Genomic DNA, 24,033 nt, shown 5'->3' with positions numbered 1-24,033 from the left:
ATATAGTGAGAATTGTTTGTGAATACTGGAGAGAGCTTCTAAATCTGGTCTATTCCCAGCCTCTATTTCCTTCATTTTAATCTTTCCACTTCACATCTCCCCAAAAACATACACATCAACACACACTCCATTGCACAGACACACAGGTAGCACACACATACACCCACTATTAGGTAAGAGCCTACATTCTTGGAGAAAGTGGTATTTAACCACTGTAAGCATGTCTGTCACCTTATTTAATAAAATAAACCTTTCTAATTTAGCACAAATTAAAACTCCTGGTAAGGAATAACTGGATCCCAGACGCTGCATCCAAAATCCCTCACCCCATAGGCTCAAAAACTTTCAATAACTCCCTTTTTCCCATGGGGAAAAAAATGATCCACTCATTTTTCCCCCAGGAGTCCACGGAATCCAAGAGCCAGTTTAATTTGTATGCCACTTCCTAATTGTGGGAACCTTGGATTCTACCAACTGTTCCCCAATTTGCTTGAGTATAAAGAATGTAAGACCTTGGGCTTCCCTGGTGGCGCAGTGGTTGAGAGTCTGCCTGCCGATGAAGGGGACACGGCTTCGTGCCCCGGTCCGGGAAGATGAAGGGGACACGGGTTCGTGCCCCGGTCCGGGAAGAACCCACATGCCGCGGAGCGGCTGGGCCCTTGAGCCATGGCCGCTGAGCCTGCGCGTCCGGAGCCTGTGCTCCGCAGCGGGAGAGGCCACAGCAGGGAGAGGCCCGCGTAACGCAAAAAAAAAAAAAAAAAAAAAAGAATGTAAGACCTGGTAAGGGAAAGTTCAGACTCTGTCAACACTAGGAATGGGCGAGCTGGGTTTGAAACAAGTGAATAAGGTTCCTAATACACCCCCTAAGAAAGTTCCCTAAATTCTGGTCTCTGTAACCAACCACTGGGCAGCATTTACAGAGTGGACACCAGGGGGTAGCAAAATCTCACTCTCCCAGTTCTCGGCACTAATTATAAGGAAGCTGGAGAGTCTGGATGACTAGAGGGCCCATAACCCATTGATGGAAAAGATCTCCAGCTCCCTGCCTCTAACTGTGCTGGGAAGATGGTCACTGAGGTTTGATGCCCTAGATTATGTTTGGGTTTTTTTTTTTGTTTTGTTTTTTTTGTTTTTTGATGCTATGGAGCAGAGGGATCTTCTTGCCTCCAAGAAAGATGAACATTTTCTCTCTCCTCTTTTCCAGTCCCGGAGGAGTGGAGAAAGGACGGAGATTAGCCTTCTGAGGAGGTGAGAAAAGAGCCCATCACCTAGGCGACGCCGTGCCCCCCCCCCCCCCCCCCCCGCTTCCCTCCCGCCCGCCTCTGTGCCAAAGACTTCCCTGAGGCTCCGGCCTCCTGGCTTCGTAGGAGCTGCATCCACCGGCAGGACGTTTTCTAACGTCCTGCAGTCGCAGTGGTACTTGCCTTCACGTCCGTCTCTGGGGTCTATTTGGCTTTCCTATCTTCTCATAATGCCCACCCTTTAGAAGCGCCCCTCCCCACGCCCCCCACCCCTGCAGGACTTCCCGGTGCCTGCTCAGAGGAGGGGCAAGGCATCTCCCTGCTATGCCTAAGCCTCCCCCAGCCCTCCTGGGGGACCCTCGCCAGGGCTTCATTTCCCATCCAGACGCGGTGGAGGATGGGTGAGAATAGAACTTTCTTAACTAGCCTACCCCCTTTGTCTACTGCGTCAGACAGCCATCCCCGCCGCCAAGAGCCCTAGCGGCCCTGGGAGACTCTCTTTCGCCACCCCATAAGAAGGAAGGGTCTGGTATCCAGTACCGGATAGTGGGGCTGAACGGGGGGTCTGGTGCCTTCCCTCCGCTAGCTAAGGGAGATATAGGGGATGCGGAGGGTAAGGGGCAGTGAGGAAAGAACTCAGAAAACGTCCGCCGAAGGGCACGCCCCTGCAGGAGGATCCTGATCCCGGGACCCTGCGCGCATTCAGCCTCGACACCCACCCCCCCTCCCCAGGCCTTCATCGCTCCCTAATTCCCCCACGCCTCCGCCCTCCCCAGGCCGCACAGAGGAGCCCATTGTCGGAGCCCGAAGGCTCGAGGCCCGAGGAGATGGGAGGGGAAGGAGGAAGGCGGGCAAGGCCCTGGAGAGTGGGAGGAATCCCCCGATTTTCCTGCCCTCGGCTCCACGGGAAGAGGGCAGGGGTTTTGGGGGGAGGTCTCTTCTGAGCCCCAGGTGCTGCCAAAGTCTGGCAATGGAGGGGTGAAGAGGTTCCCAGGCGAGTTGGAGTCAGGAGGCTTCCGGCCATCAAACGACTCCAGTCCTAGGCTGGGAACCCCACGGATTTCATGCACGCCCCAGCCTCTGGACTGTCCCTTGCGGAGACTAAACTGATCCCGTAGGGAGCTAGGCGGTGGCGGGAAAAGAGGGGCGTCCTCGGCGGGACGGGCCTCCGAGGGTCAGGGTCGGGGCTACCGGCTGGAGGGCGGGGAGAAGGAAGAAGAGGGTTGCGGGAGAGCTGGGCAGATCGGGTGGGGGCGTAGGGGGAGCGGCCAGAGGCAATGCGCGGGAGAGGGAGTCTCGGCTGGGGGTCCGACGCGGAGGCGGAGGCGGGCACTGAAGGGCGGGGCGGGGAGGGGCGGCCGTCTCGACCCTCCCTGGTGGGGCCCCGCGGCCTGGGAGCCCGAGCTGGCCGAGCCGCCACCGCGGCCGGAGCTGTCCCCTAGCCAGACCCGGCGAGACGCGAGCGGCGGGAGGGAGGCGGTGGCGCGCCCGGCCCCGCCCGCCAGCCCGAGCGTCGGACGCGGCCCCGAGCCGAGCCATGGTGAGTCCCGCGTCGCAACCCGGTGTCCCCTCCGCCTTCCCGCAGCCCGCTGTGGATCGCCAGCCCCCAGCTGGGTGCCTCTCGCTCCTGCTTGGAACTCTTGAGCGCTCCTGGGACTCTCCTCCCTCCCATCCCCCCTTCTTTTCTTTGATCTGTCTGTCTGCCCCACTGTCTGGCTCTGTCCCCACTGGGTACTGCCCTCACTCCTTTCTTCCTCCTCTTCTCCGCCCCTTCCCCCAACCTCCCTTAGGTCTCTCCCTCTAATCCACACACCTCCCCTCGCCCTCCTCTGTCCCGACCTGTGCCTTCCTTTGCAGGATCTTCCCTCCCCCTCCCGGTCCCAGCTCCTTACCCGCGGGAGACCCCTGCGGGATTGGGCTGCAGCGGCCCTGGCAGGGGCCCGGGCTCGGGTCATGAGAACTGACCTGCCTGGCACCACCATTTTCCATCCCAGTCCCCAGCCCCGTGAGCCGGGCCCACCCATCCGGCCCTGGGGGACCGGCCACAGCTGTGGCTGGGCTGGGGCCAGGGACCTGGCCAAAAAGGGAAATTCCCGCGGAGAAAGAGAGGCTACCTCAGAGTGGTGGACAGAGTGGGGAGGGGGCTCACAGTGCCCGGGGGCGTGACGCTGCCAGAGGCGACACGAGATGCGGTGCGGGGGGAGAGGAGTGCCCCCGAGCTCACGCTGCAGGGAACAGAAACACTGTCCCAGAGCATTCCCGCTGCAGAGGGGAGGGGACACCGACAGGAGCACCCTGCCGCGGGTTGGGGACCCTGGCAGCAGCAACTCAGGGCACAGGAAGCAGGAGGGCGCTGTTAAGGGACGTCCATGCCAACAGGAGTGGACACTATTCCTGTGAACTCTCGCTCCAAAAGTACTCTCTGAAGAGTAATTGCAGGTGTGGGCACTGCCAGGGAGAGCGCCCACTGCGGGAGGGATGGGGGGGCACGGCCAACGGGGCGCTCACCGCAGGGAACGGAGGAGGGGGAGAGGCCCTGCCAGGGGGCGCTCACCGCAGGGTGGAGAGGGGGAGGAGAACAACCGGGGCTGCTCCTCTACAGAAGGAAGGGCACCCCCTGGCAGGGAGGCTGGAACAAGAAGAAAGAGGAACTGGGCCAGGGAGAGCTGACTCAGTCTCTCTGGTCTCCTCTTTGGTCCGGGCCGGTTGGAGGCCGGTCTCTGAGCTCCTGCCCGCCCCCTCCCACCCCAGACCCCTCCTCCCCTCCTGCCGCTGCCGTTTCCTGTGGCTGAGACTCTCACTCAGCCATGAGCTCACCGCCCCTAATGGGTTGCAGCTGCCTCGCAGCTCCAACTCTAGCTCCCCCTTCCAGGCCTCGGAGAGGACGGCCCACTCTGCCTCCCCCCCGCCCATCTCCACCCTCCCCCCACCCACGCTCCCGGCGCTGGCCGGGTCCCCGGAACACTGGGGGGGTCTGTCTGCTCGCCCACACACCTTGGGGCCGGGTCTCTGTGCTGACGCACTGACTGTCGGTCTCCGGAGTGGCTGCCTCGCTTCTCAGACGGTCGGGACAGGCAGGCAACACTCAGGCTGAGAGGACTTAAAGTGAAATATGCAGTATTGTCCTCAGGGCGAAGGCGGGCGGTGGGGGCGGGTTGCAATGGGGAGTAGAGAACTAGATAAACACTTCAGCGAGCTTCCCCCTTGCCCCGTCACAGCAAAGAAATCTGATAAAAGGAATTTCACAGCCACCTTGAAAGACAAATAGGTTTGCAGAGGAAGAGCCAGAGGGGTGGCTGTTTAGGGTATGAGATGGAGAAAGATATCCTACTGATTCACTTAGGGACACAAGTGTGGAGGAAGCGAGGCTGAGACTTTTGAGATAGTGGCTCCAGGTGGAGGTTGGTGGAGAGGCCCTACAGGAATCAGAAAATATTTCAGCTCCAATACATACCAGCAAGGCCTCCTCCTCCCTTCCCTACAAGTTCCCTTTGTGACTTTTTCCTCTTTCAACTGTCCCCACCCAAGTCTTTGTAACCCAATCCCACATGCTCCGGGAATGGGTGATTGCTTTAGAGCCACTCTGGGAGAGGATGAGGGGTGCTCGAAAGACTCAAGACGGATAGCCCTTCAGTCCTCCTTCTTCCCACCCAATGAACATCTCTAGCATATGATTGTTCATGGGTGGTGGTACCTCTACTTAAGACGGGGGTCTCTGTGGGAGGCCCTGAGAAGAGGGACTGGCAGGAGGGCTGTGTAAAAGGGCTCCACCCTCCAGAGCTCTCAGCCATCAGTGACTTCCCTGATGGCCCAGGGGCCCATCTCTTCCTGAGGAGGGCCTATGCAATCCTTGCAATTTACAAGAACCAGGCGCAGCCCTAATCAAAGTCCTTCACAAGAGTCTCCTCAGATCTCCAAAGCCAGCGTCTCAGAGTATACTGCTAGGGCTGTGCACTCCGACTGGGCCAGCCCCACTCCCATCTCATTCAGCCAGCATTTCCTGTCGTCTCTCTGCACACATTCTGTACGTGATGGGGCCCCTGGGGGACACAGCCAGCCTCCAAGGAGCCATGCTCTGGGGATCTCTAGGGATCTGCAGCCTGGTCTTGTCTCTCCCAGGAGCCTGAGCCAGTAGAGGACTGTGTGCAGAGTACTTTGGCCGCCCTGTACCCACCTTTCGAGGCAACAGCCCCTACACTGTTGGGCCAAGTGTTCCAGGTGGTGGAGAGAACTTATCGGGAGGATGCGCTGAGGTACACGCTGGACTTCCTGGTGCCCGCCAAGCACCTGCTTGCCAAGGTCCAGCAGGAAGCCTGTGTGAGTGAATGCATCCCTGTTCTATCTCCCCTAAGAGCCACTGCCTCACCCGAGACACCAGTCAGACTGACTAATTTCCCCTCACCCAGAGACATCGCCTCCCCTGATACTGGTCCCCCCATAGGCACGTGCCATTTGCATGCTAACACATAGACACTCATCTTCCCTAAATACTGACCCCTTAGAAACATCAGCTCCCAAAGACCCTGACCCTCCAGACCCAGTTCCAGACATTCCCTCCTCATATCAATTTTTCAAGATACTAACTCCCCCAGAAATGACTCAACAGAGTCACTTCTACAGATATAAAGAGCTTCCAAGAGTCTCCGGCTCCTCCAAGACAACGGCATCTGCTGACCATGTCTTTATACTGACTCAGTTCTTACTCTCCCACTCATGGAACTAGCTTCCTAGAGAAGCTTCCTACCACCAGAAAACTGATCAGTCCCAATCCTTTCCTCTGTCACATGCACACCCCCAAGATATCTCCTCCCGCTCCCCTGGGGTTATAACCCACCGGGCATAAGGCCACTCCTGCCTAGGGTAGCCCTATTCTAACTGCCCCCTCCTGCTGGTTTCATCAGCAGAGGCCTGAGCACAGCCTGCCACCTCTCTCCCCAGGCCCAGTACAGCGGCTTCCTCTTCTTCCACGAGGGCTGGCCCCTCTGCCTGCACGAGCAGGTAGTGGTGCAGCTAGCAGCACTCCCCTGGCAGCTGCTGCGCCCGGGAGACTTCTACCTGCAAGTGGTGCCCTCAGCAGCCCAAGCGCCCCGCCTGGCACTCAAGTGCCTGGCCCCAGGGGGTGGGCGAATGCAGGAACTGCCTGTGCCCAATGAGGCTTGTGCTTACCTGTTCACACCTGAGTGGCTACAAGGCGTCAATAAGGACAGGCCAACAGGTCGCCTCAGCACCTGCCTTCTGTCTGCACCCTCTGGGATTCAGCGACTGCCCTGGGCCGAGCTCATCTGCCCTCGATTTGTACACAAAGGGGGCCTCATGGTTGGACATCGGCCAAGCACACTTCCCCCAGAAGTGCCCTCCGGCCCCCCAGGGCTCCCCAGCCCTCCACTCCCTGAGGAGGCCCTGGGCACTCGGAGTCCCGGGGATGGGCACAATGCCCCTGCAGAAGGACCTGAGGGCGAGTACGTGGAGCTGCTGGAGGTGACGCTGCCTGTGAGGGGGAGCCCCACGGACGCTGACGGCTCCTCGGGCCTCTCCAGGACCCGGACGGTACCCACACGCAAGGGTGCTGGGGGGAAGGGCCGGCATCGGAGACACCGGGCGTGGATGCACCAGAAGGGCCTGGGGCCTCGGGACCAGGACGGAGCCCGCCCACCGGGTGAGGGGAGCAGCACTGGAGCCTCCCCTGCGTGTCCCCCGGGAGCCGAGGCTGAGGCTCTCCCTGAGGCAGCAGCCCTGGAGGTGTCTGAGCCCCCAGCAGAGGCGCTGGGGGAAGCCTCTGAGTTTTGCCCCCTGAGGCCAGGGGAGGTCGGAGGAGGAGCAGGCCAGGGGGCTGAAGGGCCACCCGGTACCCCTCGGAGAGCAGGCAAGGGAAACAGGAGAAAGAAGCGAGCTGCAGGCAGAGGGGCTCTTAACCGAGGAGGAGACAGTGCCCCACTGAGCCCCGGGGACAAGGAAGAGACCAGCCACCAGGAAGCCCTTGTCAGTCCGCCCCCACCAAGTGAACACGAGCTTCCAGGATGTGGCCCAGTTGAGGAGCACGAAGGCTCGGGGAAGCCAGACCCTGAGCTGAGAGAGGAGCTCAAACCAGCAGACGAAGGAGAGCCTCGGCCCCCAGAAGCCTGTGGGCCTGTAGAAGAGAGGGCCAGAGAAAGAGAGCCGGAGGGGCCGAGGCTGGTGCGCGTGGCAGGTGAGATGACACCGAGGCCAGTGGGGCAAGGGCCAGGGTAGGTGAGGCCTAGGGAACGGGGCTGCAGGAAGAGCGGAGGTGAGGGTGGGAGCAGAGTAGCCAGACCTGTCCTCACTTCAGGCCCATAGCTCTGCCTGTGCCTGCAGGGCCCAGCAATCCAGAAGGGCTCCTGTCTGACGCCCTGGCACCATCCCCAGAGACTGTGCAGGAAGTGAAAGGGGACAGCATCCCGGAAGAGGCCACTCCAGTCTCCAGCTCTGATGACCCTGGTGTAGCTTGGGACTTAATGTCGTCTGGATGTCTCGTCCTGACTGGTCAGTGGGCAGCAGTGGCTGAAGGGAAAGGGGTCGAGGAAGGAGAAGCCTCCGGGGCGGGCTGGGGAGGGAGGCAGGGTGGATGGGAGGTAGCCAAGGCCTGCCCCCAGCCGGGACCATTTTGTATCTTCAGGAGGGGTGGATCAGAGTGGGCGAGCTCTGCTGACCATTACCCCACCGTGCCCTCCTGAGGAGCCTCCACCCTCCGAAGACGCGCTGAGCACTGCTCTTCATTACCTCCACTCACTGCTCAGGTAACTGAGGCCCAGGCTGGCAGCTTGCATACTAACCTCCTGGGCCATGAGCACCCTGCCCTCCCCTCTCCTCAAGACATTGACCTCTAGGATACCTACTTCTTCAACCCTCAGATTTTCAAGTCATTGCTCTCTGACCTTACCAACGCAACTTGCAGCATATCTTCATCAATCCTCAAAATCAACACTGCTGACTTTCAGTATCCTAAGACACAACCTAGTTTATCAGAACCTGGATTAGCTCATTCAACAACTCTTTCTTGAGCACCAGAACCTATTAGGCAGTATGCTAGGTGCTGGCGTTGAATTCATACCCTTCCAGAGCACAGAATTCCTAACTTTTTAATCCCTGATCCCATGACCCAGTAGCCATGTGAATATAGACTCCTAATTGCTAGGTCACTACCTCTTGGACACATGTCCGAGACTTTGACACTTTGCCCATCGCCAGGAACTAACTTCTCCTGAGGATGAGTAACATTAACACACACACACGCACACACGCACACGCACACATACACACAAAACCTCTGCCCCCACAGGCCTGACCTACAGGTACTGGGGCTGTCCGTCCTGCTGGACCTTCGCAAGGCACCCGCACTGCCTCCAGCACTCATTCCTGTCCTGAGTCAACTTCAGGTAAGCAACCTCTTGAGACAAGTACTTCTTCTGGGTCCTGACTCTTCCCTAGTGGTCATTCCAGGCCACCCTGTTGCCCACAATTTAGGGTTATTCTTCTCTGCCTTCAGGACTCAGGAGACCCTCCTGTCATTCAGCGGCTGCTGCTTCTCACTCATGATGACCCTCCAACTGAACTCCATGGATTTCAGGTTTGAGCCCCTCACTCCCACCTAGTCCCCATAAGTAGTGGAGAGAGAAGAAGAGGCTGGCTGGAGCCCCAGGCCAGTCCCTGAATCCCTAGGTGCCCAGGCCAGAAACCCCCTGCCTTCACATGTCTACAGGGTGCTGAGTTGCTGTCAGAGAGTGATCTGAAAAGAGTGGCCAAGCCAGAGGAGCTGCAGTGGGACTTGGGAGGTCACAGGGACCCCTCTCCCAGCCACTGGGTAGAGACACACAAGGTAAGCTTCACCTCCCCCACTCAGGACACTGGGAGCCAGGAGTGACCCAGCAGAGGACATTCTAGGAGAGAGAGGACAGATCTGAGACATGACCAAGGGGTTGAGAAAAAGTGGTTTCCCTTCCATTTAGTTCAAAAAATATTTATGGTTCACAATTCAACAAGTGTTTATGAGCAAATTCAATTCAACAAGTATTTATGAGCAAAAGACTGTGCATGTGCCCTGGGCTACCAGGGAGATGAGACGAGTATGTTAAATAAATTCTTTCTTTTTCCTTCTAGTTTTGAGATATAATTGAACAAGCACTTAACAAGTTTGAGGTGTATAACATAATGATTTGACTTACATACAATCATGAAGTGGTTACCACTAGTTTAGTGAACAGCCATCATCTCCTATAGATACAAAATTAAAGAAACAGGAAAAAAATTTTTTTCCTTGTAATGGGAACTCTTAGGATTTACTCTTAACAACTTTCATATATAACATACAGCAGAGTTAATTATATTGATATTTATCATGTTGTACATCACATCCCTAGTGCTTACCTGTCTTATAACTGGAAATTTGACTATCTTCATCCAATTCCCCCTCCCTCTCATCTCCTGCCTCTGGTAACCACAAATCTGATCTCTTTTTCTATGAGTTTGTTTTGTTTGTTTGTTTTTGAGGTATAATTGACCTACAACACTATGTTACTTCTTGGTACACAACATAGTGATTCAATATTTCTATGCATTTCACCATAATGTCTAGTTGTCATCTGTCACCATACAAAGATATCACATAATTATTGACTCTATTCCCCACATTGTACATTTTATACCCGTCGCTCATTTATTTTGCAACTGGAAGTTTGTATGTCTTGCTCTCCCTTACCTATTTCTCTCCTCTCCTCACCCCCCTCCCCTCTGGCAACCATCCGTTTGTTCTCCGTATCTATAACTCTGCTTCTGTTTTGTTATGTTTGTTCACTTGTTTTTAAGATTCCAAATATAAGTGAAATTATACAGTATTTGTCTTTCTCTGTCTGACTTATTTCACTTAGCATAATACCCTCTAGTCCATCCATGTTGTCACAAATAACAAGATTTCATTCTTTTTTTATGGCTGAGTAATATTCCATTGTATGTATATACCACATATTCTTTAGCCACTCATCTATTGATGGGAACTTAAGTTGCTTCCGTAACTTGGCTATTGTAGATAATGCTGCAGTTAACACAGAGATGCATATATCTTTTCTAATTAGTGTTTTCACTTTCTTGGGATAAATACCCAGGAGTGGAATTGCTGGATCGTATGGTAGTTCTATTTTTAATTTTTTGAGGAATATCCATACTGTTGTCCATAGTGGCTGCACCAATTTACATTCCCACCAACAGTGCATGAGGGTTCCCTTTTCTGCACATCCTCACCTACACTTGTTATTCTGACAGGTGTGAGGTGATATCTCATTGTGGTTTTCATTTGCATTTTCCTGATGATTAGTAATGCTGAGCATCTTTTCATGTGCCTGTTGGCCATCTGTATGTCTTCTTTGGAAAAAGGTTTATTCAGATCCTTGGCCCAATTTTTAATTGGGTTGTTTGGTTTTTTTTGATGTTGAGTTGTGTGAGTTCTTTGTATATTTTGGATATTAACCCCTTATAAGATATACCATTTGCAAATATCTTCTCCCATTCAGTAAGCAGTATTTTCATTTTGTTGATGGTCCCTTCGCTGTGCAAAAGCATTTTAATAATATGTAGTCCCATTTGCTTATTTTTGCTTTTGTTTCCCTCGCATAAAGAGAAGTCTCAAAAAAAATATTACTGGGCTTCCCTGGTGGTGCAGTGGTTGAGAGTCCGCCTGCCGATGCAGGGGACACGGGTTCGTGCCCCGGTCCAGGAGGATCCCACATGTCGTGGAGCGGCTGGGCCCGTGAGCCATGGCTGCTGAGCCTGCGCGTCCGGAGCCTGTGCTCCGCAACGGGAGAGGCCAAAACAGTGAGAGGCCCATGTACAGCAAAAAAAAAAAAAAAAAAAAAAAATTACTAAGACAGATGTCAAAGAGTGTATTGCCTATGTTTTCTTCTAGAAGTTTTATGGTTTCAGGTTTACATTCAAGTCTTTAATCCATTTAGAATTTATCTTTGTGCATGGTGTGAAAAAGTAGTCCAGTTTGATTCTTTTGCATGTAGCTGTCCAGTATTCCCAATACCATTTATTGCCAAGGTGGTCTTTTCCCATTGTATATTCTTGCCTCCTTTGTCATAGACTAATTGACCATATGTGTGTGGATTCATTTCTGGGTTCCCTATTCTGTTCCACTGATCTATGTGTCTGTTTTTGTGCCAGTATCATACTGTTTTGATTACTGTAGCTTTGTAGTATAGTTTGAAATCAGGGAGCATGATACCTCCCTTGACTTTGTTCTTTGTCAAGATTGTTTTGGCTATTCAGGGTCTTTTGTATTTCCATACAAATTTTAGAACTATTTGTTCTAGTTCTGTGAAAAATGCCATTGATATTTTGATAGGGATTGCCTTGAATCTGTAATTGCCTTGGGTAGTGTGGACATTTTCACAATAATAATTCTTCCAATCCATGAGCACGGTATATCTCTCCATCTGTTTGTGTCATCTTCAATTTCTTTCATCACTGTGTTATAGTTTTCCAAGTACGGTCTTTTACCTCCTTAGTTAGGTTTATTCCTAGGTATTTTATTCTTTTTGATGCAATTGTAAATGGAATTGTTTTCTTAACTTCTCTTTCTGATAGTCAAATATTAGTGTATAAAAATGCAACAGATTTCTATAAATAGATTTTGTATCCTGCAACTTTACTGAATTCATTGGTGAGATCTAGTATTTTTTGGTGGTGTCTCTAGGATTTTTTATGTATAGTATCATCTCATCTGCAAACAGTAACCATTTTACTTCTTCCTTTTCAATTTGGATGCCTTTTATTTCTTTTTCTTCTCTGATTGCTGTGGCTAGGACTTCCAAAACTATGTTGAATCAAAGTGGTGAGAGTGGGCATCCTTGTCTTATTCCTGATCTTAAAGGAAATGCTTTCAGCTTTTCATCATTGAGGATGATGTTAGCTGTGGGTTTGTTGCAAGTGGCCTTTATTATGTTGAGGTATGTCCCCTCTTTACCCACCTTGTTGAGAGTTTTTATCATAAGTGGATGCTGAATATTGTGAAAAGTGTTCTCCACGTCTATCAAGATGATCGTGTGATTTTTATCCTACATTTTGTTAACATGGTGTATCACGTTGATCAGTTTGCAGGTGTTGAACCATCCTTGCATATCTGGAATAAATTCCACTTGATCACGGTGTATGATTCTTTTAATGTACTGTTGGATTTGGTTTGCTAGTATTTTGTTGAGTGTTTTTGCATCTATGTTTATCAGTGATATTGGCCTGTAATTTTCTCTTTTTGCAATTCTTAATATGACATTAAACAGCATATCATTTTTGGTGGATGATAAGTCAGAAACAACTGGAGAAGAGTGCAAAATAGTATCACTGGGGTTCTAGAAAGAGCTGAGAGTCAAAGAGGCTGGTTCTGGTTCCATGTGACCTTGAGCAAGGTAATGTACCTTACTTCCGGAGATGGTGCCTTTCTGTACCTGCTCCCTGCACCAGCATTCCAGCCTCAAGATCATTGCCCTCACAGTACAGCAACTGTGACATAATCTCTGATTCTATGAATCTAAATTCTGTGAGTATTCAAGAAAAGAGGTATGAGCATGATCTGAGCCAAGTATTAAAGGGGGTCTGTAACATGGTCTCTAAGCTGTGGATCAAAGGGGAAGTGCATCTGAAGAGGCAGAGAAAAGGGTTTTATAGGGTCAAGAGCCAGTGCAGATGAGGGAAAGGAGATTCATGTTTACTAAGCTGTAAAATGTGCCAGGCCCATGATAGCTGCTTACCTACCATCATCTCTTTAAACCTTTAAATCCAGTGTGTCTTATCATGACTTTACAGTTGAGGAAACTGAGGTTCAGGAAGGTTTCTGGACCTGCCTAAGGTCATACAATTAGTAAGCGACAAAGTCAGGAACTGAACCCAGCACTGCCCCCATAAAAGTCTCTGGGGTTGCCCCTCCTCCACCCTAGGGCTTAGGCCCCTTATCCTGAACTCTGTCCCTGGACTCCATTCCTGTGTGTTTGTCTCAGGAAGTGGAAAGGTTGTGCCGCCTGTGCCGAGGTGTGCTGGGCTCTGTACGGCGATCCATTGAGGAGCTAGAGAGAGCAGCAGATCAAGAGGGAGAGGTAGGAAATGAGATGGGACCAAAGGGGATGAGGTGGGGATGGGGCTGGGCTGAGCTGAGGACCTCCTTGTGGAACCCCAACTGTCAACTTCTCCCTGGCCCCCAGGAGGCGGCAGGAATGCCTGAGCCCCTACAGAAGGTACTGGCAGATCCCCGGCTGACGGAGCTGCAGAGGGATGGGGGAGCCATCCTGATGAGGCTGCGGTCCACCCACAGCAGCAAGTACGAGGGATGGGTGTGTGGGTGCAGGTGGACGTGGAGGATGGAGACACAGCAGAGGGCCGCCAATTCACCTTAGCTGCCAGATAATTCTTACTAAGCATGTATCTGGACAAGATATGCTTCTCCACTTATCTCATAACTCTCACAACATCCCTAGGTGCTAGATATGATTATCAGTGGGGATTTGGAGGATCAGAAATGTTTAATGTCTTGGCCAAGGTTGGTCAGTAAATGGAAGAGTAAGGATTCAGATCCAGGCCCATACTGTGACCCAGGATGCCGTGCCACCCCTCACCTGGGATGCAAGGATGGGATGGGGTTGCGGGGCAGGCTTGACAAAGGCAGCGGTTCATTCTGCCCCCACTCCCTACCCAGGCTAGAGGGCCCAGGCCCAGCTACACTGTATCAGGAGGTGGACGAAGCCATTCACCAGCTCGTGCGCCTTTCCAACCTACATGTGCAACAGCAGGAGCAGCGGCAACGCTTGCACCGACTCCAGCAGGTGAGCCAGGACCTCCTCCCCCATGCTTCTTAACTCCACCTGGGGGCCTGGCCTCCAGCACCCTTTTCCCACTGATACTTACAGCTGATGGTGTTCTCCTAACCTGGCTTGGTCGCACGGCCCTCCCTCTCTCCTCATCTCCCCTGGAAGTTGATCACGGTCAGTGTGAGATTCAGCAAGAGGGAGATAGCATCTCAGCACCCGCAAAGAAGAGAAGCCAGATCTCCCCCTCCCACTGCTGATGTTTGATCAAGGATCCTTAGAGATTGTGAGAGATGCTTAGGTGCCCTAGGGGATTCTGGGAAGAGCCGACTGATTCTGAGTTCCTACCTCCTTAGCTTAAAAGCGACAAATGTCTATCGATACCAGCTCCCTCCACCCCTTATGCAATGTCATCCCCAAACCTGAGGACGGAAAGGTCCCACCTCCCTCCACCTTGGAAGGAGAGGACAATGGAAACTGCTAAAGGCCTTGGAAACCAAGGCCTCTTTGTGGGAAAGATTCAGGAATAAAGCTGGCTTCTCTGAGCCTTGATTCTTTTCTCCTGGGGTTAAGAACTCCATAGGGATTTGCTCTCCACCCTACCTTGTGGGGTAGCAGGGGCACTGAAATCTGATTGCTCCTCCATAGCTCCTAAGTGTGGTAAGTGAACACCTCGTGGACCTGCATGTGGCCTCAGGGGAAAGGTCATCTCAGGGTCAGTGTTAAAGCAGGGTGGGGGCAGGGCTCTCTGTTCCTGAGATTTCTGCCTATTTAGCTTCCTCCATCCCAGCATCCAAAGGTTTGTATCTCCTACTGTCTGTTTGCTTATTAGCTGTTTTCCCACTGTGTAAAAACTATTAGCACACAGGATTTGGAGTCTAAAGTGTTCAGCTTGAGTTCTTCTCTGCTAGGAGTGAGATATTGGACGAGTCTGGAAGCATCTCTGAGTTCCCAAGTCCTCATCTGCAGAATGGGGGTGTTAGTAAGGCTTACCTCACAAGGGTGTTCGGGTGATCAAATGATTTCAGCAAAGGACTGTAGAAGTGTTTATTGTTGGCACGGGTTATTGGGAACATTCTCAAACTTCCCGTCCTCAGGCTGTCTCACCCCAGATTCCAAGCTTTCTTCAGAGGGAAGAATTACCATCCCTGTTTGGTCAGATATCCCAGAACCAACACGAGAGTACCTAGAGCCCCATAATAGGCAGGCGCACACACGCACGCACACACACACACACACGCGCGCGCGCGCGCGCGCCTGGGGTGTCTCTCCAAGCCTGGCCCCTGTCACTAGGCTCTATGAATGTGAAATTTCTCCTGGCCCTCGTGCCTCTGGCTCACCCCCGTTTTATCTATTTCACCTGGAGGCATAGCCCTGGAACCTTAGCATGCAACTCTCAGTGCTTCCGGCCAGCCCAGCCTCCCCTTCAACTGGTGCTTTACAAAGATGGCTTACTCACTTTACTCGACCCTTGTGGAAACTACCACCATTCCCTGTTCTCATTTCCACTTTACAGCTGAGATGAAATGGTTTCCCCCAAGGTTCAACAGGGTGGGGCGGTCGGGTCAGAGCTGGATCTCAGCTTTCCTTTCCACTGCACGGGCCCTTCTCCCTCATGGCCCCGCTCTCCCACCCTGTCTGCCCCAGGTGCTGCAGTGGCTCTCGGGCCCGGGGGAGGAGCAGCTGGTGAGCTTTGCTGTGCCCGGGGACTCCCTGTCTGCCCTGCAGGAGACAGAGCTACGATTCCGGGCTTTCAGTGCTGAGGTTCAGGTGAGAAGGGGGAGAGGGGCAGGTGAGAGGAAACACGCGGGGAGGGAAGGGGAGACTGACTGGACTGAGGGCCAGGTCTGAGAGCAGCCTCCCTTCTCCAGGAGCGCCTGGCTCAGGCGAGGGAGGCCCTGGCCCTGGAGGAGGACCCTGCCTCCCAGAAGCTTCTGGATATCTTTGAACAGCGCCTGGAGCAGGTTGAGAGTGGCCTCCACCGGGCTCTGCGGCTACAGCGCTTCTTCCAGCAGGTATGTGCTGAGCCTCTTCCTTCTATGCCCACCACTGCCTTTCTTCTGCCTGGAGAAGCTGATCGGGTAGTTGTTAGAAGCAGGGACTTAGGAGGCCGTCTCCTGGGCTTTGACTCTTGGCTCTGCCGCCTACTTGCTGCATGACTTGGGACAGGATACTAAACCTGAGTGTGCCTCGTGGCACCCACCTTACAGGGCTGAGTGAGGATTACGTAAGCAGTATGTAACAGGTACTTAGTACAGAGTCTGCCACTTGTAAATTCTGTGTAAGTATCGGCCGTCCTTTCGTCTAGGCCCCTCTGTCTCCATACCAGCTCAGAGTGACACGCTAGGCCGTGATGCCGGGACAGTGAGGGGAGGTGTTCTAAGAGGACTGAGGTGTGGTGGGCCTTGGAAAGCCATCAGCGAAGGAGGACAGGAGCTGTCATCGGGCAGCGTGTGGGAGTGGCAGAGGACCTCACTCCTTCCCCTCGCCACTCCCCACCCCTTTGGTCTTGTAGGCACATGAATGGGTGGACGAAGGTTCCACGAGGCTAGCAGGAGCTGGGCCGGGGCGGGAAGCAGTGCTGGCAGCCCTGGCCCTGCGGCGCACCCCGGAGCCCAGCGCTGGCACCTTCCAGGAGATGCGGGCCCTGGCCCTGGACCTGGGCAGCCCGGCGGCTCTGCGAGAGTGGGGCCGCTGCCGGGCCCGCTGCCAAGAGCTGGAGAAGAGGGTTCAGCAACAGCTGGGAGCGGAGGCGAGTCCACGGGGCCACCGGCGACGACGGGCAGACAGTGCCAGCAGTGGAGGGGCCCAGCGGGGCTCCCACAGCCCCTCACCCAGCCTCCGTTCCCTGCTGCTCCCCAGCAGTCCCGGGCCGCGGGCAGCCCCGTCCCACTGCTCCCTGGCGCCCTGTGGGGAGGACTATGAAGACGAGGGCCCCGAGCTGGCTCCGGAAGCAGAGGGCAGACCGCCGAGGACCGTGCTGATCCGAGGCCTGGAGGTCACCAGTACGGAGGTGGTAGACAGGACGTGCTCACCCCGGGAACACGTGCTGCTGGGCCGGGCCGGGGGCCCAGAAGGGCCCTGGGGAGTAGGCACCCCCCGGATGGAGCGCAAGCGAAGCATCAGGTGAGAGCCCAGCCCAGCTGGTGCCCAAGAGGCAGGCCCAGCTGGCCCGCAGGAAAAGAATATGATACTGTTGGCATGTTCCTCCCATGCCACAACCTCCCCTGTCACTCCTCGTTGTACCTGCAGCGCCCAGCAGCGTCTGGTGTCTGAGCTGATTGCCTGTGAGCAGGAGTACGTGGCCACCTTGAGTGAGCCAGTGCCACCCGCTGGGCCTGAGCTGACCCCTGAACTGCGGGGCACCTGGGCGGCGGCCCTGAGCGCCCGGGAGAGGCTCCGCAGTTTCCACCGGACACACTTTCTGCGGGAGCTTCAGGGCTGCGCCACCCACCCCCTGCGCATTGGGGCCTGCTTCCTTCGCCATGTGAGTCAGCCTCTGAAACTCCTTCCAGGGCTTCTCCCTTCACATGTCTCAGCCCCATCTGCTTGTCCCTCCTTCTCAGTATCCGCCCCCCGACCCCACCCACCACCAGAACGTGTGGCCCCAAACGCCGGCGCCTACTGCCGTTTGCTGGGCTCCTGGATCCACTCAGCTCATGTGTCCCTGACATCCAGTGCTGCCTGGCCTTCGCTCTCTCCACGGGAGCCTGTCATTCCCCAAGCAGACTGAGTGTTCCCTGGTGGCCTGTCCCTCCTTCGGGCTCTACAGGATGTGGAGGAGGAAAGGGAGAGGCTTGTCTGCAGGGCCTCACTGGACATGACTTACCGCTTCCCTACCGGCACAGGGGGACCAGTTCAGCCTTTACGCCCACTATGTGAAGCACCGGCACAAACTGGAGAATGGTCTGGCTGCCCTCAGCCCCCCAACCAAGGTAACTTTTTCTCCAACACTCATGAGAAGGGGAGGGGCCAGGAAGACCTAAAATCTACCCAACCTCAAAATCTCTCAGGGAAAAAAAGCTTTCCTGGATATACCCAGGAATGTCACCTACCAATAATCTCCCAGAATTGCTGAGGGTGGGACAAGCACTGGACTGGAAGCCAGGTGAACCCGGGTTCTTATCCAACCCACCTGAGGACTTTGGGCAATAGTATTGATTCCTCTGGGCCGCTGTTTCTTCATCTAGTGAATGGTGGCAGTATTCACTATAGCTAACTAAGAGAGTCGCTGAGGGTCAAAAGGCCTCACATCAAAAGATGTGAAAGTGATTTCAAAAGTTAAAAGCCAGAGAATATAAGGGATTACTTGTATTCCTCTTCCACTCTCCCTCAAGATATAGAGGACAGCTGAATCTCCTGCAGCCCTCCTGCCTCCTTTCTTTCTGGGGGAAGGTTTTTCGCCTTACCCTTCGGTGTATCTGGGCTTGACCTACCCCTAAAAACGCAGAGTACCACGCATCTTCCCCGAAGGGCTCAGACCCGAACAGCTCCAGCCCCTCCCCTCATTCCTATCTGTTTCCACCCCAAACTAGGGCACCATGGAGGGGGGCCCTCATCTGCCCCGGGCCCTGCAGCAGCCCCTGGAGCAGCTGGCCAGGTATGGGCGGCTCCTGGAGGAGCTCCTAAGGGAAGCTGGGCCTGAACCAAGTTCTGAGCGCCAGGCCCTTGGGGCTGCCATGCAACTGCTCCGGGAACAAGAGACCCGCGGCAAAGACCTGCTGGCTGTGGAGGCGGTGCGTGGCTGCGAGGTGAGGCCGTGGCTCCAGACACTCCAGCTCGGGCTGCCTAGCCTCGTAGCCTCAGAAGCAGTGTGGGCTGGTGACCAGAAAACTAGACTCAAGGTCAGAGGGCTCCAGGCTGTAATTTCTAACCAGCTGGATAGCTTTGGTCAAGTCACTGAACTTCACTGGGGCTCAATTTCCTCGTCTATAAATAAAGAAGCTATGTCCTGCCCGACATCCTGTGACCCTATATCTGTCTGTGCTTTCCTACTCCTTTCCTAATTCTTCTATCTACCCTGCACTTCATCCTGTATCTCAACATTCAACATATACCTTACTCTCCTCTCCTTAGTCTCTTGCCAGTCCTGAGGTTCCAGAACAGGTTGGAAACCTACCTCCTCTAGGATAGACCTCTTTTCCCTTCAGTTCTTTGCTGATTTGATTCTCTTCCTGGGGCAAAATGGTGCTTTGGTCCCCAACATGCAAAGGCTTACCCATTGGAGGCTATAAGCCCTACTGTGTGATGTACCTTCTATCTTCAGAGGCAGGGCTGTGCTGCTGGGCCAGGTGTGCTGTGCATGGTGACCAGTGGATGGATTCTAGGCCAAGGGCTTCCCTGATTTCCTGACTCTGCCTGAGAACCAGTGCATTCGGCCCCTGGCCCTATAAATCCCATTTTGACTCCCCGTAAAATATACACAAAGGGCTCCGGGGCCAATGACCTTTCCTTTTGCTTTCCCCAGATAGATCTGAAGGAGCAGGGACAACTCCTGCACCGGGACCCTTTCACAGTCATCTGTGGCCGGAAAAAGTGCCTTCGCCACGTCTTTCTCTTTGAGCATCTCCTCCTGTTCAGCAAGCTCAAGGGCCCTGAGGGGGGGTCAGAGACCTTTGTTTATAAGCAGGCCTTTAAGGTACGATGCCTGGAGGTGGGGTGGGCCTGGGAAACCATGGGGATGGGACAGGAAGTCATGCTCTTCTTGGGAACGCAGAGTGTTCTGGAAATTCAATCCCAACCCAGGTTCAGAATCTATATCATCTAGAACAGGCTTTGGCCTGTAATCAAATATCAGGTTAGGGTGTCGAGGTGACAGAAGTTCCTGTCATTGGTCTCCTCCATGGGGTTCTCCTTATTCATGCAGGGGATTCATGAGGCATTCCAAACCAGAAGCGGGGAGGACCTTTCCCATTAAGAACACACATGCTTTCTGAGTTAGGGATGGTCCCTGGGGGAGGAAGAGAAAGGACACTATAAATATAGCTTAACTTAACGGAACTGAGGAACCCAAGAGGAGGGAGGCCTTGCTTTAGGGAAACAGCCTTGATATCCAGATAAACATCAATAGCGGCCTAGTCCCAGATCAGGCGCTGTGGCATGACTCTTAAGAGTTTCTGACTTTGTCCCCCTACACTAGTTCCAGCAGAGTCCAGTATAGAGAAAAAAGCCTAAGTTTGGAATAACATAGCCATGAGTTTGAATTCTTTCTCCGATAAGCTATGATAAGCCCTTGGACAAGTTGCTTTGTGTGTCTGGGCACCACCCTTCTGTAAATCGTGCTTGTTATAGACTAAATGCAGAGCACTTGGCGCACCGTAGGTGTTGAGCAAACATTTACTAAGCATCTACCAGATGCCAGGCTAAGTGTAGTGCTTTTCCACGTGGTACCATCTAGCCAGAATACACTCCGTCTTCACCCACTCTCCTCCGCTTTTTCTCAGACTGCTGACATGGGGCTAACAGAAAACATCGGGGACAGCGGGCTCTGCTTTGAGCTGTGGTTTCGGCGGCGGCGTGCACGAGAGGCGTACACTCTGCAAGCAGCCTCACCAGAGATCAAACTCAAGTGGACGAGTTCTATTGCCCAGCTGCTGTGGAGACAGGCGGCCCACAACAAGGGTACCAGGCAGAGCTGGGAGAGGGTGTGCTTGGGATCAAGGTTATGGCAGGTTAGCTGGAGAGTGTGGAGAGTGCCCAGGGGAAAGAGGGTGTAGGATGGAGAATGACGTATGAGAAGATTGAAGATCTGACGTGAGAGAGATTGCTGAGACAGAACTTAATCTAAGGTGCGCTAAAAGGAAAGAGGAAGCTAGCGGATTTCAGGGAGGCAAGCGCAAATGGTTGGGCAAAAGAGAGTGAGAGGGTGCTCACCGGACCTGCCTTCCAGAACTTGATTGCTGTGTTACCAGGACTAGTTTGTTTATTTTGTTTTGGGGGGTCTTTTGCTAGTTTTTGTTTTTAATTCTCTGAACCTCATTCCACTAATCTGAAAAATGGAAAGTAACATCTACATCTTGGTATGATAGGAAGGATTAAATAAGGTGATATATATGGAAGCACTTGATAAACTGTAAAGGTATGTAAAACCGTGAGTTTTGCTCTTAATGCCCAAGATAAAGGGAAGAAGGTATTAGAAGAGAAGTTGGGGGCTTCCCTGGTGGCGCAGAGGTTGAGAGTCCGCCTGCCGATGCAGGGGACACGGGTTCGTGCCCCGGTCCGGGAAGATCCCACATGCCGCGGAGCGGCTGGGCCTGTGAGCCACGGCCACTGAGCCTGCGTGTCCAGAGCCTGTGCTCCGCAACGGGAGAGGCCACAACAGTGAGAGGCCCGCGTACCACAAAAAAAAAAAAAAAAAAAAAAAAAAAAAGAAAAGTTGGGAAGCTGGAATGACGTGGGCAGGATGCAACATATAGGAGAGAAGAGACAGAAGTCTGAGGGGGAAGTCGAGGACAGGATCACCATCCATGTCATAACAGTCAACAGGAAGAGTAACGAGACACCAGAGGAATGAGAGGGAGGAATGAGAGTTGGGAAGGAGCAAAGAGGTTGGTAACAGGGTCTCTGTTCCCTAGAGCTCCGAGTGCAGCAGATGGTCTCCATGGGAATTGGGAATAAACCCTTCCTGGACATCAAAGCCCTTGGGGAGCGGACGCTGAGTGCCCTGCTCACTGGAAGAGGTGAGGGCCACAGTGCTGGGGGTGGGGGGTGGCCTCCAGCAGTCAAGACCTTGAGATTGAAAGCACAGTGAGGAGGCATGGTGGAAAATGAGGAAAGGTCATGAGTGGATATGTCTTCCCAGAAACTGTGGGAGTGACTGGGAGGCCCTCTATGAGCTCAGGGTCATTTCAGGGAGCCAGGAGGGCTTTCCCACACCAGCACCCCACCCCTCCACCCCCCGCTCTCTGCAGCCGCCCGCACCCGGGCCTCGGTGGCCGTGTCATCTTTTGAGCATGCCGGCCCCTCCCTTCCCGGTCTTTCCCCGGGAGCCTGTTCCCTGCCTGCCCGCGTCGAGGAGGAGGCCTGGGATCTGGACGTCAAGCAAATTTCCCTGGGTGAGGCACCTCTCAAGGGGTGGCTCCCAACAGCTGGGTCATCATGGTGATGTTCAGGCTGCTTGCTGCTGAGCAATTCCTTTCTCTAGCCAAGGGGCCCAGCTGCCATGACAACTATGTACAGCTTCCCCATTGCTAAAAGAGCCTTCCATCTGGTTGCTAGGGTAATGCTTACAGCAGCCTGTTGCTAAGAAGCACTTCCTCTGTACCCCTCTCTCTCTAGCCCTCCTTGGGTTTCTATGGAAACTGCTTCAGCTTCCTGTTGTACCCTCCTGGTTCACCACGGCAATCCTTACAGTTTCCTGTCGCTTCCTCTCTGGTTGCTCTAATGATGCTGCTGACAGTTTCCTGCCTCTTGGTAGGGGGGGTTCTCTTGCAACTGGATTGCTATGGTGACTTACAGCTTCCTGTTGCTCTGGAGCTTTTTCTTCCCTGACGGAGCAGCTTGGTTACGTAAGGTAATCTAGAGGGGTTCTATACCCTGCTCTCACCCTAGCTTCCCCTCCAGCCCCAGAAACATTTGCCTCTTCTGGAGATGTGTCCCCAGGACCAAGAAACAGTCCCAGCCTGCAACGCCCACACCCTGGGAGCAGCACTCCCATCCTGGCCAGTGGAGGGATCTTAGGGCTTTCCCGACAGGTAAGTCCTTGCAATAGGGCTGAGAATGGGGTAGTCTCTTCGGACACTTTCTGGGTGGGCTCTTCTGATCATTCAACCCATGAGGGGCAGGGGGACCAGTGAGCCTGTGCTCCCAGCAAGGCTACAGGTTGGAGGGATGTATTGTCCAGTCTGCCCTTCTCCTCTTCCCCAGGCCTGGCCGAGAGGGCTCAAGGTCAGAAGTGAAGCTTTAATAAGGAGTGGAGGACAGGAGTGATAGAAAGGGGAGAATTCCAACAGCCTAGACTTGGATTAAATCAGCAAAATTCAGGAACGCTGGGGAGGAAAGAGGGGTGAACTAATTGACAGGCTTGGGAGAGACAGAAAGGTTATATAACATCTCTATATAAGAGGTCGTTTCTTATCCTTTAAATTCACCGCAGTTTCTCTTCCCTCAGAGTCATGCCCGAGCCCTGAGTGACCCCACCACACCTCTGTGACTGGTGAGTTGGTACCCGCTTTCTACCACATCCTACAGCCTTCCCTCTTCCCTTCCCCAGTGGCTTGGGAGTCAGCTTCTTCTCTCTCCCAACCCATCTTCCCTTTTCCTTCCTGGCTTCTAGAGAAGATCCGGAATTTGGCTACAGCCCCTCCTCTCAGCACGCTTTGGGCTGGGATGCTGGGGGGACATAGTGGAGGACTGGAAGAGCATTGAATTCCTTCCCTCTGCTTCTTGGACAGAAACGAGGTCAAAGGACCAGTGTGTTTCCCTGCTACTGCTGTCTCTAGCTCTCCCCAGCCAGGTGCCTTCCTGCAGGAACCAGAGTGTCCACACTTGCTTGCCTTCATACCCTGGAGGTGGGGAAATTATCCCTCATCCAGTCCTTCCCCATCCGGGGCCACTGCATACTCCCAAGACACCGCTCCATGTCAGCCCTTCCCCGACAGCCTGTGTTCGCCCCTTCGTCCTGCCCCCTGACCCTCCTTGAGAAGACTCATCTCTGCCAGTTCCTGGTGACTCCATTCTGGGGTGTCATAGGAAACGGAGCTATGCAAACCATTATAGAAGGGTGGGCTAGGGAACTGCAAACTTTATATATGTAATAACTGTTATTTTAATACTATTGTTATATTAAATATATTTACTCACACTTTGTCTCCGAAGAGCTAGAGCAGACCTCAGGGTTGAGGTGATACCACTAACTTGAGCACTTCCGCTCACCCAACCATTAACTAGAACACAGAAAATAAAACCAAGGCTGCAAGGTACCCTGTACCCCTTACTGGGCCAAAGCTAGGCCCGTGCCTGGGTGAATATGTACCCTCCCAGAGGAGTGG

At 53.7% G+C, this 24,033-nt stretch overlaps 1 protein-coding gene across 6 annotated transcripts; it reads left to right on the top strand.

Moving 5' to 3' along the window:
• Positions 1-2,623: 2,623 nt before the first annotated feature.
• ARHGEF40 (Rho guanine nucleotide exchange factor 40) lies at positions 2,624-23,846 on the top strand. Of its 6 annotated transcripts, none has more exons than XM_067741203.1 (24): positions 2,624-2,781; positions 5,361-5,558; positions 6,180-7,428; positions 7,626-7,742; positions 7,876-7,996; positions 8,539-8,635; positions 8,746-8,826; positions 8,959-9,075; positions 13,244-13,339; positions 13,445-13,560; positions 13,936-14,062; positions 15,692-15,814; positions 15,916-16,059; positions 16,560-17,170; positions 17,297-17,531; positions 17,893-17,979; positions 18,580-18,795; positions 19,512-19,682; positions 20,488-20,665; positions 21,619-21,723; positions 21,955-22,098; positions 22,595-22,737; positions 23,154-23,198; positions 23,319-23,846. In XM_067741203.1, the coding sequence occupies exons 1-23, from the start codon at positions 2,779-2,781 to the stop codon at positions 23,193-23,195; spliced, it is 4,521 nt and encodes a 1,506-aa protein (XP_067597304.1). In that variant the 5' UTR covers positions 2,624-2,778; the 3' UTR covers positions 23,196-23,198; positions 23,319-23,846. The 6 variants fall into 6 exon arrangements, with proteins under 6 accessions (XP_067597304.1, XP_067597299.1, XP_067597289.1 ...); XM_067741198.1 differs by having other exon boundaries at positions 7,575-7,742; positions 22,607-22,737; XM_067741188.1 differs by having other exon boundaries at positions 7,575-7,742; positions 23,437-23,846.
• Positions 23,847-24,033: the final 187 nt, after the last annotated feature.

This window comes from Pseudorca crassidens, chromosome 1 (assembly GCF_039906515.1).
Source record: "Pseudorca crassidens isolate mPseCra1 chromosome 1, mPseCra1.hap1, whole genome shotgun sequence".
NCBI lineage: Eukaryota > Metazoa > Chordata > Mammalia > Artiodactyla > Delphinidae > Pseudorca > Pseudorca crassidens.
Note: the sequence above shows the minus strand (reverse complement) of the source record. Positions and strands in the feature narration are given on the sequence as shown.

Coding starts and splice junctions, on each gene's coding strand:
- ARHGEF40 (XM_067741188.1), top strand. Junction 7,429..7,574: donor GAGGCTGGTGCGCGTGGCAG/GTGAGATGACAC, acceptor CTGTGCCTGCAG/GGCCCAGCAATCCAGAAGGG. Junction 8,636..8,745: donor CTGTCCTGAGTCAACTTCAG/GTAAGCAACCTC, acceptor CTCTGCCTTCAG/GACTCAGGAGACCCTCCTGT.